Source organism: Nuphar pumila, chromosome 10 (genome assembly GCF_984573655.1).
Source record: "Nuphar pumila chromosome 10, dmNupPumi1.hap1.1, whole genome shotgun sequence".
In the NCBI taxonomy this organism is placed as follows: domain Eukaryota; kingdom Viridiplantae; phylum Streptophyta; class Magnoliopsida; order Nymphaeales; family Nymphaeaceae; genus Nuphar; species Nuphar pumila.
Genome location: NC_143258.1, coordinates 94,971,104 through 94,988,795, shown reverse-complemented (window position 1 = coordinate 94,988,795; position 17,692 = coordinate 94,971,104). Strand labels below are relative to the sequence as shown.

General features: G+C 38.7%; 1 protein-coding gene across 1 annotated transcript in view; it reads left to right on the top strand.

Moving 5' to 3' along the window:
• The window catches only part of LOC149827441 (protein ANTI-SILENCING 1-like), a 95,365-nt gene that overhangs the window by 58,302 nt on the left and 19,371 nt on the right, over positions 1 to 17,692 (top strand). The window contains exons 5-6 of the mRNA XM_090019369.1: positions 4,837 to 4,863; positions 13,386 to 13,478. Coding sequence (XP_089875495.1) covers positions 4,837 to 4,863; positions 13,386 to 13,478 — 120 coding nt within the window. The remainder of the gene's footprint in view (positions 1 to 4,836; positions 4,864 to 13,385; positions 13,479 to 17,692) is intronic.

Below are 17,692 nucleotides of genomic sequence, written 5' to 3'. Positions count from 1 at the left end.
TACCGGGCTCTTGCAACTGAAAATAGACTAGGTTTCCTTGACATGACAAGCTTCATGGCTGCAAACACTGAGGAAATCTTCTTGCAGAGTGAGGAAACCCTTCCAAACAACTTCCAAATCTTCTCCAGCTTAGAAAAGAGAAGCTTGGGGTTGAAGCTTTTCTGGAGCACCCTACCCATCAAGGAAAACTGCATTGCTTTGACATACACTGGTCTGAAATCACTAGAGATATGCAGTAGTAGTCTTCCATGGTCGATGGAGGGATGGGGATGGGGGTCATGGGAAAAAAGCTCCCAAGGGAGAATAGGAGAGGATGGCAGTGGTGAGAATCTAAAGCTGCAACAAAAAAAGGTTTGGGGGAAGGGAGATGGGTTCATGACCAGGAAGAAAAGACAGGCTTTAATCTCCAGGGGAAGAGAAAATCATTTGATTGTTGGGAATCTATGTCACATGGGTGCGGGGATGCAGCACTTCCAAAACACCCGGGTGTGGGGGTGCGCCAGGGGCAAAAATGTAAAATATATATATAATTTTGAAGTTTTAACAATTTAACATTTAACAGTTAACATTGTCATAATATGATTCATCATGCATGCAGTATATCAACCTAAATATCAAATTATCAATCAAATAAGTAAAGCAATTACATAAATCGACCTAAATATCAATCAAATAAGTAAAGTATAAAAGAACTAAATTACATACCAAAGTATATCCTGATGAAGTAATGAATGTTAATAATTTTCTTCTTCATCATCAAATGCATCATTAAAAGGAATATTGGGCTTAGCTAAATCCATTTTTGTTATGTTGAAATCATGTTTTCCCTCAAAGTCATACTTTTCTGGGTTTACATCCCAAAATTTGGATGTTCCTTGTCTGCGTTATAAACCCAATTTGAAAATGATAAATACAATACAAGTATATTTAAATGAAAACTAAGAAATAATCAAATAACTAAGAAAGCAAATTAGTACCTGTATTCATCATTGCTTCGCGAAAGTAATCGAAGATTTGAATGAACATATACTAAATCCTCTGCACGCTTGCTGGTGAGTTTGTTTTTCTTCATGTTGTGGATTTGAGAATATGTGCTCCAATTTCTTTCACAACAAGATGAACTAGCAGACTGCGATAGCAATCTTAATACAAGATGTTGAAGAAGAGGTGTTTCTGATCCAAATGTTGACCACCATGTGATAGGATCTATATTATCTTCTTTTCTCGCGAATAATGCCGGTCCATATAATCTCGAAGATGAAAATTTTTCAAACTCTTGTGTGACTTGATGTAGAAGATATGCTTCTGGAAAAAGTCTTGTCATACACATATTTCTATGTCTTGATAGCCCTGGGTCTAAATTTGGAGGGACACGACCAATATCACAAGCCCGCCACTTATTTGTATAATATTTTGGATTAAGAGAATGTGCCATACAATGCAAATGAGCGTTGCTCTTATCCCATCTTCCGACTAAAATTGAATGAATATGATTAAAAAAATCTGAATCATCCAATGCAGGATTTTTTTCTTCATGCTTGAAAACTATAACTTGTATTTTTTCAATCATATTATCCCATATTTCATAAACTTTGTGAAGCATGGGCTCATCCTTATCAACTTCTCTTAACATTTCACAAATACGTTGCGTAAATTGAAGGAAGTATACCACTTTGTCCTAAAACTCATCATCAAGAATGATTTTTTTAATTTCTTGAGCCTTGATATCATCATCAGCACGATAGAATGTCCAATTTTCATCAGTCACCATGTTAATCAAAGCATTCTTCACTCTTTTAAGCATCTTCATCATCACAATGATGGACGCAAAACGTGTTTCAGCGACCTTCAACAATTTCAAATCAGAATGCCTATTAAATATAGCATTAGCACGATGGTGGTTAAAAACAAAATTCCTAATGCTTTTGACATTTCTTTCTAAATCTTCAATCCATGAACATAAAGCATATGTTTGTGAATTTTCTTCTTCTTTGGGGTTGCAGATGCTATTTAAGGCTAGATTTAAGCTGTGTGCTACATAGGGAGTCCAAAAAATATGAGGGTACTCACTCTTCAAACTCAACGCTGCACTTTTACAAACTGGAGCATTGTCTGTAATGATTTGTACCACTTTCTGATCACCCACTTCTTTTATCACTTCTATAAACAATCCCTTCAAATACTCTGCATGTTTATATTCCCCAGATGCATCAATTGCTTCCAAGAATATTGGGCCACTAAGCGAAGAAGCAATGAAATTGATTAGTGAATGCCTTTGAATATTTGTTCATCCATCAGAAACAATAGAAACTCCATTTTGCTCCCATGAATATTTTTTAATCTCTAGCAACCTCTCTTCTGCAAGAAGTGTGGTTCGTATTTTTTCTAAACTTTGAGGCACATAACCACTCAAATTACAATTTGCCAAGGATGTTACTAAATCCTTCCAATAAGGATTTCTAGCCGCATTAAATGTGAGTGAACTAGAATAAAAATACCTCCCAACTTTTCTATCCAATTCTTCTCTTCCATATGTATTGAATGCTGCTTGTATCATTCCTCTACCTCCTACATTGACTTTTTTTTTTCAGCATCTTCTTGGTGGCTTGCAAATGGCACATTGACTGCAGAAGAATCGGCCATTGCCTTTCTCTTCTCATACTCTTCTTGTATTGTCTTCGCATTGCCTCATCAACTTTTCTGCAAGCTGAAATGCTATGTCCTGGTATCTTCAACAAATGAGCCTTCACTCTTGTGTAAGACCCAACAAAATCTCTTTCGGAGATCTTGCATCGAAATCTCTTGTTTTCACCGAATCCTTCTCCAGTTTTTGCAAGTTTATCTACATGTACCCATAGTGGCCCCACATCATCAATCCCACTGCAACTATCAGCAAAACTCACATGTTGGGATGAGGATGACACAAGTCCTTTCCCTTTATCCGTCATTTTTATCCTGAAAACACACAAAAAAATATTAAAATTTTCAAATCAATTATACTCGACCCCCTTCCCCTGTCGAAAACACAGTGAGAAGGGGGGGGCTCAGCCCCTCCCCTGCCAACCCAACAAGAGAGCGAGAGAGAGGGGGGCTCGGCCCCTCCCCTGCCGAAAACAGAGGGAGCAGGGGGGGCTCAACCCCTACCATGCCGATCCAACAAGAGAGCGAGAGTGGGGGAGGGGGCTCGGCCCCTCCCCTGAAATCAAAGGGAGTAGGGTGGGGGCCTTGGCCCCTCCCCTGCCAAAAACAGGGAGGGGGTCAGCCCCTTCCCTACCGAAAACAGAGGGAGCAGGGGGTGCTCAGCCCCTCCCCTGTCGACCCAACAAGAGAGCGAGAGGGGGGGCTTGGCCCCTCCCCTGCCGAAAACAGAGGGAGCAAGGGTGGGCTCAGCCCCTCCCCTGTCGACCCAAAAAGAGAGCCACAGGGGGGAGGGGCTCGGCCCCTCCTCTGCCAACCCAAAAAGAGAGGGGGGGGGGGCTCGACCCCTCCTGTGTCAAAAACAGAGGGAGCAGGGGGGGCTCAGCCCCTCTCCTGCCGACCCAACAAGCGACCGAGAGGGGGGGAGGGGGCTTGGCTCCTTCCATGTCGACCCAACAAGAGAGCGAGAAGGGAAGGGGGTGCTCGGCCCCTCCCCTGCCGACCCAACAAGAGAGTGAGAGGGGGGGGGGGGTCGGCCCCTCCCCTGTCGACACAAGAAGAGAGTGAGAGAGGGTACATACCTGCGAAAGGAGAGGAGGAGCATGGGAGGTGGAACTGGGGCTGGGGCATTGATAGGAGAGAGCTCGAGCTCAGGGGGAGAGGAGAGGAGAGATTAGGGCAATTTTTTTTTTTGCCCTAATCCTCCTTTTCATCGGGGATTTTTTTTAACGCCAAAACAGTGGACAAAAATGACCCTGGGTCCGTTGACCACACCCAGGGTCGTGATGATCGTACCCGATGCCGCACCTGCGTCGCGTCGCGTCGACGCGGGTGCGGCACCTGTTTTGCCGAGTCCCAGTGACTTAGTTGGGAATGGAAGTAGGATGTGATGTAAGGGAAGTGCTAGAAGAGAGATGGTTGTACCGTTGTGGTGGGTTGGGTGGAGAGAGAAGGGGGTTGAGGCAAGGAGGAAGAGGAGGGGCCAGGAGAGGGAGGGGTGGAGAGGGGCCATCCATATTAAAAATATTAAAAACATGTAAGGGTGTGTCACTTTTTCTTGCCTATGTGTTGTGTCGTGCACCCTAAACATGGAAACCCAAACTCATATCCCTATGACATAATCTGTAAAGTGTACGTGTAGTTAGTAACAATCTGGGTTGACTTCAACTGGTGCAGAAAATCACGGAGTTGGTGGGTTTAGTGTCACCTGTATGCACCATGGAACACTGTGACTAATCAATGATCATTGTGCCCTTACTTGCCATGTTTTGTTGCCATAGTATCAGGGACAATTTTGTATCTAAAGTCATGCATTCTCCATTGATATCTGTGTTTTGGAATTTCTCTCACCTTTTTAACATACCCTAAATTCCTAAGCTTGAACAATTCACCCATATTTAAGCTGTTCACAGCTGTTGAACTGTTCAACGTGTTGCCTATGGCAAAACAAGATGAGCCGTATCCTAACAGGTCAACTGCAAACACTGGCTATTGCATATTGAGTTACTGTTTTGTCCCATAGTTTTGCATTAACACAATCGCAGGCTATGCGAAAATGTTCTGAATATTCAATAATTCTTTAACAAATAGTTTTATCTAAATGATTAAGTGTTTTTTTTCTCATCTGTTGTAAGGAATATTTATTGTATGTTTTTGAGCTGATCATATTGTTTGCTTGTCGGTGTTGTTTGCTTGCAGGACAAAAGTAAATGGTTCAAAGGGCTTGTGAGTACTCGATTCTCACTTCTTATGTTGTTTTACTTCTGTTATCGCATAAAAGTATACATAGAATATGAGTAAAAATATTTATCATGTTCAGTTATATGGGCACTAGTGCTTTAAAACTTTTAAAGGCTGAGCTTTATACTCTTTTCTGATAATATGGCTATACACTTTTTAAAACCTTGTTTGTTGGATAATATGTCTATACACTTTTCTATTGCTTGTCAATTAGCACACCAGTGACCTAGCCATGATCTCTATCTTTTAACTTAGCTAACTGTGATGTTTCCACCATATTCTACCATATCTATTTGAATTAGAAAAAAAAGTGTTAACAGTTAATGCCCGAGCTTTGTACTCTTTTTTGAAATTCTGTCTCTGATAATATTGCTATACACTTGTTTGTTGGCTATTTCTGTTGTCTTTTGAATCCTTGGCTGTATGCTTTGTTGATTTTATCTTGGAAGCTGATGAATTATTTTACTTTTGTTTTTCTTTACTTGGTTATATCATTTTATAATCTAGGATAACTTGGTATACTCAGTTTTTTTTGTTGGAAATCCACAATGATTTATAAATCTTATTTACAATAGCTCATTGCTCTTGTCTACGTGGGCTCTGTTCACCTGGTAATGGCGACCCATCACCAAGCTGAAGGGATGTCATGAGTTAGAAACCTACAGGTACACATCCCTTGCAGCAATGCCATACTCCCTGGTGGACAAAGGGAGACCTGGGTTTTTACACCAATGAGCTTGGGAGTGAGTGAGTGAGGTGGTTTTCCCCAGTTATCTGAAAACAAAAAAAAACCTTGTCCATTTGATGGGATCGTTTCAGCAACTAAATGAAGTCAAATATGATGTTTAAAACTTGAAATTGACTGGCATATATTCTTCCATTACTACTAAAACACATCCTCATTTATTGATTGGGGTGACACTGGTACCCCTAAACACAAAGAAGTCACATAGCAGACTACAACTGAACTGTTGCCGTTAAGGTCTGTCAGTGGGTTGGAGCTGTGCCCAACCAGACCCAAATCTGAATAGCTGATATGGGCATAATGGTGAAGTCCTGAATTATATTTGGGCTGTATTTAAGTCGATCCAGGTTATCATCCCGACTGGGACTAAACTATAACTTTTGGTTTCTTCCTTGACCCAAGTCCCGACACTAGCTGAATTATTTATATATAGTTTTTAGTGGTATTTAAACGTGGCTGGATTGGGCCCACATTTCTCAATCCGACATAATCTAAGCCTAAAAATGCATTATCTGGTTGGATTCAGATGCATCCAGATGGGTCGGATACCTGACCTGTTGATCGCCTGGTTGCGATTTTTAATAACATGGGGATTAAGGATAGGGTTGAAAATGAAGTAAACAGTATGTGGTTAACCCAGATTCAAATCCAACTTTTGGAGTAGATAAAAAACTGAATCCAGACCTGGTTAGAATTTGTAGTGGTAGAATTGGAATTGGATCTTTTCTTTTTTTGTGAATTTTATGATAACATAAGATTGATAAGGAAGAGTTTTGAACAGGGACTTTTCCATACCAAAAACTTCAAGGGACTTTTTGACTTAAAATGTAGAACTAATTTTTTGCATGATAATTTCAAAATATCACCCATATTTGTCATGCTAGAAACTGCATGACTAGGACGTAAATGACCAGGCGAGCACGGAGTCATCACACACACACACACACACACATACACACACACACACACACACATATATATATATATATATATATATATATATATATATATATATATATATATATATATATAGGAATGAAAACCTCCCCAATGAAAACTATCCCAATGGAAAAATTTTGTTTTTTTTAAATTCTGACCGTACAGCTGTATTCAGCATGATTGATTTACTAGAAATTGACACTTGGATCGTGAATTTTAGATCGAAAAAATGGTATTTGGAGCCTCTAAAATTTATGAAAATTGTACGCTGTTTTGATTTTTGAAACTTATAAAAACCTGTCCATGCATCGGAATCAAATGCTCCAAGAATTGATTCCTATAAAAACAAGCATACAGATCACATGTGTATGGTCGGAATTTTGAAAAAAACACCAAAAAATCCAATAAAACATCCATTGGGTAGGTTTCATTCCTATATATATGTATATAACGATGAATATACGGTGGTACTGAACCATCAACAGTTGGATCTTCTCTGATCCAACAGCTATGTTTTATTCTCTCAAGAAAGATGTCCAGCGGGGACATCTTTGGAGAGAATGAGCCGACTGGCTTTTAAAGCTGGCTCCTAGCATGGAGTAAGCTGAAAAAGCCATGGCTTAACGAAATCCAAAAAGTTTGAGTTTGTGGGAATGTATCATTCTCTTTTAGGAAAACACTCCCACCAATCTCTCTCTTTCTCTCTATAGGAACATACCCACCAGTTTTGGATAGGCTCATAAGTCATAACCACCAGTTTTATGCAGTTTTTTTTCATTTGCAAGTTTTGAAAAATTTAACTTATCTGTATGAAAGATTCTAAATAAGGCATTTCTCACTTTGGTCAATATTAGGCATGCAAACAGATTGGTTATGTAAATGGGCGAGTCAGATCTAGTTGGTATAAAGTCTACCTGATTGGATCTTGCAAAATTAGACAGAGGTTCAAATTTGGAGTGTGATAGGATAAGCTAAAATTGTATCCAGATCTTACATTCCTACTTAAAGTGTAACATTTGCATATTTCAGATCTAGACTTGTATTTGGGTGCAAAACTAAATATTGAGTTTGTATCCTATTATTAATTGGATCCAACTTTGACTATTGAACATGTATTTGATTGGATATTCAACCTGAATTTTAATCATTTATCTCCCTAGAACAAATTGGATCTAATAGTCAAAATTGGATCCAAACTTGTTTAGTTTCAAACATGAAATTGCATCCAATCTGTTTTAGGGAGGTAAATGATTCAAATTCAGGTTTAATATCGGATCAAATCTAGATTCATTTAGTTACATTTACTACCTTTTGAGAGAGGGCTCAAAAGGTAGTAAAGATGAGGGTATCCAAAAAAGTGAATGTGCATTCCCAAGGAATGCCAAAAAGTCAAACTTCTTGGGAGCCAGCTTCGAAAGGCAGCTGGCTGCTCCTATTTATGATGTCCTTGTTGGACATTTTCATGAAGGAGCAACAAATAACCGTTGGATCAGATATGATCCGACAGTTAATATGGTGGTACTGAACCACCACATATTCTCCACTAGAACATGAGAACTAATGTGTGAACCGCGATTTTCAAGGATTTTTTGTTCTTCTCTCTTGAAACTAACCATACACATGTGATCTGCATGCTTGGTTTTATAAGAACCCGCTCTTGAATCATCCGACTTTGATGCATAAACGAGATTTTTTAAGGCTTTAAAATCAATGGCTCATAATCTTCATAAGTATTCAAGCATTCAAAAATCACATTCTTTCATTGTAAATACACGATCCAATGGTTGATTCCTTGCAAATTCACCATGCCAGGCACATCGACATGGTTGGATTTGCAAAAAAAGTGTTGGGAATGCCCATATTTCTAGTTCTCATATTTCAGTTCTTATATTCTAGTGGCTCTTCTCCCTATATATATATGTATATGTATATGTATGTATGCATGTATGTGTATGTTGATAGATAGATAGATAGTGTGCATGTCTGTGAGTGTGGGTTAATCTGACTTTGATCCCTTTATATTAATGTTAGCATAATTATATTGAAATGACCAAAACACCCTCAAAATTGATGAGATTTTTGAAAATATGAAGTTACCTAAAATCCAGTTTTTGCCCGTCATCCAAACCGGGCCTTAATCTTCCCTTAAGGGCAACTACATATTTTCAAAAATACCATTGCTTTTTAGGGTGTCTTGACATTTCAATAAGTTAATAATTTCAAACATTAATATTAAGGATTTGAAGTTAGGTTAACCATGTGTTTGTGTGGGCACACTATCTATATTGGATAATCATGTCTTATTTCCTTATCTCTCTATAGTCTATACCTACACCTGCATTTGTGTGTGCCCGTGTGTTGCACTTGCATGGTCATGCTTTTGTGTGTGTGTGTGGGTTCATGCATTTGACTTATTATCTTTCTGTTAGGGCAACCCGACTTTTCTGAATTAGTTTTTGGTTAATATATCTACAAGTAACTCTCCTGCAAGAGATAGAAAGAAAAGCTATTCTAATGTAAATGAGGGGAAAAAGGCAGAAGGTCCTTATTTGGCGGAAAGGAGAATGAAAAGTATGATGGTGTGGTATATGTGCTGATGCATTAACTTGACTGCATCCAACTGATTCTGCAATCCAAGAGTTTGCTCCGGAGTAATTTTATATGTAATGAAGGCAGGGATATGAGGGGTGCATTTATGGTTGACTACAAGTAGGAAAACCATCTAGATGTGTTATAAGCAGGTCTATGTATTATTGCTCCTGACAAAAATGAAATTCCATCCATACACGTTGTGCATAAATTATGCCATATATTCATGGATTGAGCTATTATTGGCAAAGCAACATTCTTGTTATTATCGAAAAGGGGAAATGACAGCCAATTGAATGCCCATGCAAACCAGTAGGTTGTATAGTCAAATTAACCCTTGGAACTGTTACATTCTATGACTGTGTTCAATAAGGCATTCTTATCTTTTCTTTTGTCTCCGGAGAACTGTTCTCGAACCATGTTCACTTGGATTTTATGAAGAATCCCGGTTATTTCTTGTCTGAAAGCAATGATTGTACTCTCAGGACATATTCATACATCCATCACACATGGACCAGCTGGTGAAATCTGCTATCCATTCAGCACAAAAAGTATATGCTGGCAACCTAGTAAAGGACATTCGTTCATCTAAAGTACATGGACCAACTGCTGTAGCATATTAAATAAGTTGTTTCCATCTTTGACAAAGTCAGATGCATCAGCAGATTTAAAAAAATATACCCCTTTTAGACAATAAATCAAGAAGTTCACCAATGTTCTATTCTTTCCAACCATCAACCATGGTTGCGCAACCAGTCAAGCTCTAAAATTCTTTAAATTCTTTTAATGATCTATCAATTTTTTTAATTTCATCATTCAAAAACTTTCCTGCAATCTTCCTTCTACTTGGAGGCTTTAAACTAGGGCTGGCTTCACCTACAATTTGTATCATCTCATGAAAATAAGCACTAGCTGCCTTGAATGGGATTGCAGCATGATAAAAAACCTTGAAATTGTTGTGAACATCCTTTGTCTTGCTTGTTTATTCATTGCATGTTTCAAGTTCAATTGAAACTTATGCAATTCTCCAATCCTTAAAGATTTTTGCACATTGGCTCTTGTGTTTAAATCATGCCTTGGTCCTCTTGGAGTTGGAGTTTCTTCAACAAACTTTCTCTTTTTCAATCTAGAGGCATTTAGTACATCTACTTTATCATCTTCACTATTGTCTAAATCAAATGAAAACACTTCTCACACCCTTCTTTTCATGTTTGATTTTACTTGTTTACTTTTGTACCGGGGAAAACCTCTCATTCCGCATGTGCAAGGAGTTGTTTTTACCTATTTAAGACTCTAGACATCTCTTTTCTACAATAGGAACACTAACCCTTTTCTTTTGCAACCTCCTAAAAAACCCCTTTTCTTTTGCTTGTCAATTATACACCATGGATATAGCCATGATCTCTATCTTTTAACTTAGCTTACTCTAACATGTCCACCATATTCTACCATATCTATTTAAATTAGAAAAAATGGAAACAATTACTTAAAGTAAATAGAAAAGAAGGTAAAAACTAAAAAACCCTAGATCATGAGAGTTTTCTTTGCTGTTGTGTGTTATGCTCACAACGATGACATACCACCACAAAAGGTAAAAAAGGCTCAACTTGTCAAAAGCCCCCAAATATGGGGGTTCCTTTGCTATGTACTGCATACACAATTTGCAAAAAGAAAGAAAGAGAAAAAGGTGAAAAACCCCAAAACCGTAGGGTTTCCCTTTGTTGTTGTGCATAATGCACACAACAGTGACTATACAACCACATACAATCATGGAGAGAAGAAAATGTGCCATTTATTAAAAGCCCTCAAATACCTCCAAAAAATAAGTGCAAAAAAATCCCAAACCATGGTGCCTTATGCATACAACATTGAAAAAAGATTAAAAGCCCCCAACAGTTGGGGTTTCCCTCTTTTGTGCTTGTTGTGCACACACAAAATATATGCAAAAGAATAATAACCAAAGAAAAGAAGAGAGAGAGAGAGAGAGAGAGAGAGAGAGAGAGAGAGAGAGAGAGAGAGAGAGAGAGAGAGAGAGAGAGAGAGATTGGTGGTCGTTGATGCTTGTTTAAGGCCCAAAGAGGGAGGTGCCAGGGTTTGTTGGAAGGCAGAAATGAGAAAAGAAGGTTTTTCAAACATTCTTGAAAAAAAAAACATAAATATAGTATTAAAGAACCAACTCAGTACAAGATCAACCAGATTGATACCCCATACAACTCGTCAAGTTGGTAACATTTTGAGATGTTTGGAACTAGTACTAACTCGGCTAATCTAGGTTAGAACCAAGGTTGCCAAACTAAGAAGCTATGTCACACAGACTCGGCTAGGGAGGCGCCGCACCCGAGTCGACACGCCCCGACACGGGTGCGGCTTCAGACACGGCCCGGACTTGGTCAATGCCGAGTCGGACTTGGTCAACGAGTCGAGGCGGAGTCCGTCCTTGTTTTGGACTCGGTCAGTGGGACCCGCGCAGGGGGGAGCCCCCGGACCCCCCTTTCTGCAAGGGCAAAAGTACAATTTGCAAAGTTTATAAAAACACTCATGCTGGTGCCAAACTTTAGAAGACAATATCCATATATATGCACACAAGATATATATATATATATATATATATATATATATATATATATATTCGGCGAAGGCCTAATGATGCTCCAGTTAGAAGGATGGAGAAATGGGAAAATATATTAGTTAAAAGAGGTCGGGGTAGGCCTTGGAAGACATGGATGGAGGTGATAGGAAAGGATATGAATGCTTTGAACCTCACCGAGGACATAGCATTGGATAGAAATGATTGGAGGAGAAGGATTCATGTGGAAGATCCAATATGATTTTCTTTTTTGGTTCATATCGCCGACCCCAATTGTTTTGGGATGAAGGCGTAGTTGTTGTTGTTGTTGTTTTTGTTGTATATATATATATATATATATATATATATATATATATATATAGCTGAGTCCCCATGTCCAAAATTTTTAAAATTACGCCGCACTTGTGTCGCACCCATGTGACATAGCTAAGAAGCAGAAGCAGGAAACAATATGGGAACCAAAAGCGAGAAGCGAGGCATTTGAAATTTTATAGGAAGCGGGAAGTGAAGTATCAATTTGAAAGCAAAATAGGAATAAAAAATGAAGCAATATGGTAATTGAATAGGAAACGAACAAGAAGCAAATAAAACCAAAATAAAATTGATTATTCTTATATTTTATGATTTTTCAGTAAAAGAGTTAAATTTTTTGTTATTATCTAACAATGATGGTTACCAATTTAGAGAAAGTACATGGGAAGTGAGTGAAAGCGTGAGAGGAAATACATGAAAAACATGAAAAGAAACGTGAGTAAAGCATATAGAAAGCACAAACCATGCATGTGAGAAGCATAGAAGAAGCATGGTGGAATCAAGATTCCCATGAAGTTTCGGAAGCAAGGAGTATCGCGCTTCCGAAACGAGTTTCCGAAAAGCTCGCTTCCCACCTACCTAAGAAGGTTCCGGTAACTCTGGTTAGAACTTAGAATCATTGGATCATTGAGTTAGGTAATTCCTAACTGAGTCAAAGCTGATCTTAGTTCAAACAGGTTTGGGATGGATTAGTGGCTTAATAAGGAGCCTATCCAAGTTGTGTCGTCCTGTTTGCCAACTATGCTTCAGATGAAGTAACTTAGGTTAACTGTGAGTTATGTACAGTAAGGTTATTAAACTGCTCTTCTTTTCATAAGAAAATAAGCAAACCACACCTTTTCAAACCAAAGGTTATAAATGATATTTTATATGAATCTTAACCTTGAAATTAACTTCAGGTTTTTATTTGACAGTTTTAGTGAGAAGTTGAGTCCTGATATGTCTTTTCAGAAAACATGGACCTCTTTTTGGATTACCTGGCAAAAGATGTGTCTCTAAATGAAATTTTCCCTTTTTATTTCTCTGGTTCAGCCCTATTTTGCTGGTCTTGATTCTTCTTTATTCTTAAATGTGGCTTGAAAATGTAATACATGAGTTGTATTTGGATGTCTTATTATTTTGTTTTGAGAAGGTTGGTAATCCTTTTCCAGTATTGCGTGAACTCTACTTTCCTTTCACATTATTAATGTGTCTAATCAGTATCATTGTTCTTGAGCAGATTTACAACATTGATGATTTTGTATTCATTTCGATTATTGACTGTATAAAAAGAAAGCATTTTTATTCTTGCCTTTAACTTATATAATGCAAGGATTTTTCTGATTTGTCTTTTAGCCTTGGGAAGAACGAATGCAGAAAGCTCAACAACAGGAAACACTTGTCTTTCTTGGTAACTTGGATCCATCTTACATTTCAGCAGAAGTAGAGGTAGTTTATCTATCACAATATCTTGAAATACCCCTATTTGCTGACTGGAGAAAATAATTCTTGATTTTGATTGATCAATGAATATCTTTTTATCCCATATGGATGGTTCTCTTGCTTCTTTTCTGTTATTGTTGTAATTTGAATGCCCATAATACAGTAATCCTTTCAACTGTACAAAGCAAATTTCTTGCTGCCCTTGTTTGATTTGTACCTTTAGTTTTGTGTAAAATATTCAGTTAAGAATTGTATTCAAGTTAGTTCTACTCTGTGTGTGTGTCTGCCCATATTTTATATATAAATATAAATATAAATACACACACAGAGTATACATCGGTGTCAGATACCGATCTGAGCTGACACCTGTAATGCTATTTTTCTTGATATTATTTAGGGTTAGGATTTGGTTTAGATTAGAGGGTAAGGTTTCTTTTTTTTTCTTCTTTGGATTATTTGACATAATTCTTTTTGTTATTAATTTTGAATATATGTAGCATTTAAGTATGAATATGTATACCTCTAGAAATAGCCATGTCATACTCTTTCTTGAGAAGCAGTCACCGGACATATGAATATGGGTAGTTTGGTAATTACTTAATAGGTTGGGGGCATTTTTGTAAATAAGTTGTTTCAGTCTAATCTCTCTATTTAAGTGAGATTATACTTAATGAGCATATACGAATTCTTCCTCTCTCTCTCTCTCTCTTCCTTTCTTTCTCTCTTCCCTGATTTGCTAGAAACCCTAGCCGACTTCAGCATGGTATCAGAGCAGGACGTAGCTTTGGGCGTCTGACTCGATCGATCCACACGCTGATCGGGTGGCACTGTGTACATCGTGAAGAGCGATCTGAAGCCTCTCCAGCAGGAACACAGATCGGGTGGCGCTGGGTGCAGCGACTACAGTGATCGTCATGTACAGAGTGTACAGAGTGTAGGCGCTTGTAGTAGCAGGTGCCTGCCTGTAGTAGCAGGTATGTGCACGTAGCACATAGTCTACAATGAGCGTTGTGCGTGTAGTAGCAGGTATGTGCGCGTAGCAGCAGGGAGACCCCGACCGTGTCAATGATGGTTGATGATGGTTGTGTGGATGTCGAAAAGGCCTGCAGTCTCCATCATGATGCAGTCATGGTATGGAGGTTGTCGAATAATATTTTTTGTGGTCGTGGTATGCCTCTTGTCGCAGCTTTTTAAGGTGAATAGTTCAGATTTTATCAGGGTGATTAAAATCTGGTAGAATCAGTTTTTCAATTGGTAGTTGGTGTGCACGGTAGTTTCGGATCTTAACAACGTATTACAATTTTTTTTGTATATCAGATTTTATCAGTATGATTAAAATCTGGTAGAGTCAGCTTCTCAGTTGGTAGCTGGTGTGCACATCAGACTCGAGTTTTCAGCAGTTGGTAGTTGCGTGTGGTTGTATTTCCTTGGCTAAAATGCAGAAGTTAGACATGAAAACCGAAACTGTGTCTGATTATAAAACCTTTGCAAACCCATTTTCATATGGATCATCTGTAAAGTTGGATGAGACTAACTATGCTAGATGGTCGCGTACGTTCATGATGTGTGTTTCAAGGCATCGTAGAAAACATATTTTGTTGGAAAATGAGCCTAAGGACAAAACTGAAAAGTATGCTACATGGGAAGATGACAATGATATTGTCATGTCTTGGATTATGAATAGTGTGCAACCTCACATAGCTGACAGGCTTATTTATTACACCTCTGCAAAACAAATATGGGATAATTTGCAAGATACTTATTCTCAAGAAACTAATGTTGGTCTTATTCTTCAAGTAGAACAGGAGATCTATAAATTGCAGCACGGAGAACAAACTCTAGCCCAATATTATGCCTCCGTGAAGGCAGCTTTTGAGAGACTAAATGCTCATAGACCATTATGTTGTGACAAACAAAAACTACACCAGGAGCATACCATGGTCGCACGGTTCCTTACTGGATTGTCAGCTAAATTCTCAGTTGCCAAAGTTCAGATGTTGGCAGGCTCAGATGTTCCCACTCTTGCTGAGGCATATAATCGACTGGGCAGACTTGCCATGTCCCTTCCTTCATCTCAATCGGAATCACAGACCTCTGCTCTGTTTGTTTCCTATGGCCGAGGCTGAGGTTTTTTTCCTAATTCTTGAGGTCATGCACGTGGTCGAGGCACGTGAGGACAAGGCAAGCTCCAGTGTACCTATTGCAGGAGATTTGGGCATTTAGAAGATAAATGTTTTGACAAGAATGGACGACCTCCTGCATCTTCAGCTAAAGTTGTTCCTACAACACAAGTGGCCAAACCCAAGTCGCCCAATGTTCCTCCTAGTGATTCGGTTACACTCACTCGTGCTGAGTATGATGATTTGTTGGCACATATTCCGTCTAGTTCCCTCGTGATTGATATTGCATGCTATGCAGGTGATGAATTATCTTGCCAAGGTAGTAGGTGGATTATTGATTCAGGGGCATCTAGCCATTTGTGTGGAAATGAATGTGATTTTTCAAATTTGAATAGTGTTGTTAATCATAAAAAGGTTGTTCTTGTCGATGGGAGTTCCTCTCCCATTGTTGGCCAGGGAAATATCTCCATCTCCCCCACTCTTCAGTTATCAAATGTTCCCCATGCCCCTTCATTCCCTCAAAATTTGTTATCTGTTAGTCGTGTTGCAAAGAAATTGAATTGTTGAGTAATATTTGATCCTGCCTGTTGCACTTTTTAGGACTTGCTGACGGGGAAGACGATTGGTGGAGGCTATGAGAAAGGTGGAGTCTATTATCTACACCAACTAGTTGGCTCTGTTCATTCTGCAGTTGAGTCCTTTTCTAGTCCGCTGCTTTGGCATCATCGTCTTGGTCATCTTTCATTGCTTAAATTGCGTAGAGTTATTCCTCATATCTCGCCGTCCACTACTCTGTTGTGTGAAGCATCATAGGAGTTCATTTCCGTCTAGTCAGAGTCCTTCAAGTCAAAATTTGTTTGATCTTCTTCATGTTGATGTTTGGGGTCTAAGTAGAATTCTTAGTCGTTCTAAGTGTCGCTATTATTTAGTCATTGTAGATGTTTTTTCCAGATTATCTTGGGTATTCTTGTTAAAAGATAGGGCTAAAGCCCCCATTATTCTTAAATCCTTGATTATTGAAATAAAAACTTAGTTTAATTCTTGCATCAAAGTTGTTCGCACCGACAATGCTCTTGAATTCAAATCCTCTGAATTATTATAATTTTACAAAAATCTTGCGATCCAACCTCAGACTTGTCCTCATACCTCGCAACAGAATGGAGTAGCGGAGCGCAGACATTGACACATTTTAAATGTTGCCCGTTGCCTTATGATCCAGTCTAATATGTCTGCGTCTTACTCGGGAGATGCGGTTCTAACTGCAGGATACCTAATAAATCGTATGCCTTCAACCTCTGTGGGGGATCATATTCCCATTCAAATTCTCTGATCTGAAGCTCTTTTTTTCCCTATCTCTCCAAAGGTGTTTGACTGTGTGTGCTTTGTTCATAAACTTGGTCCCAACCGAGATAAATTGTCACCCCAATCTATAAAATATGTTTTTTTTGGGTATCCCAATCACCAAAAAGGATATTGTTGTTATGATCCTATATCTCAGAGAGAGTTTGTCAATTTATATGTTTTCTTTTTTGAGTCTATCCCATATTTTTTTAGTACTTCTCTTAGATTACATGCTGGTCAAGGTGATTCCTTTCCTCTTCCTGTTCCTCCTTTTCCATTAGAGTCTGTCAGTCTTGAGTCAAGTTTGACTCTGTTTCGTTACAAAAATCCTCCTGTGGTGTACACACATCGAGCTCCACCCAACTCTATGTCTGTGCCTTCAGCTTCTTCAGAGGTGAGTGTTCCTGACCCCTACTGACGATCCTATTGTTGATGGTGATTTACCTATTGCTCTTCGGAAAGAAAAAATGCAATATACACTTCATCCTATTTCTAAGTTTGTTTCTGAGGCAAGACTTGGTGAAAATATGAAGAATTTTGTATTAGCATTATCTGTTGCTTCAGTTTCTATCAATCATCATCAAGGTCTTCTGGACCCCAAATGGGCGAAGGCCATGCAAGATGAAATGGATGCACTGCTTTCTCGGAGAACATGGGACTTAGTTGATCCTCCACCTGAGGCTGATATTGTTAGTTGTAAATGGGTCTATACTATTAAGTATAACTCAGATGGATCAATTGAAAAGTTTAAAGCCCGCC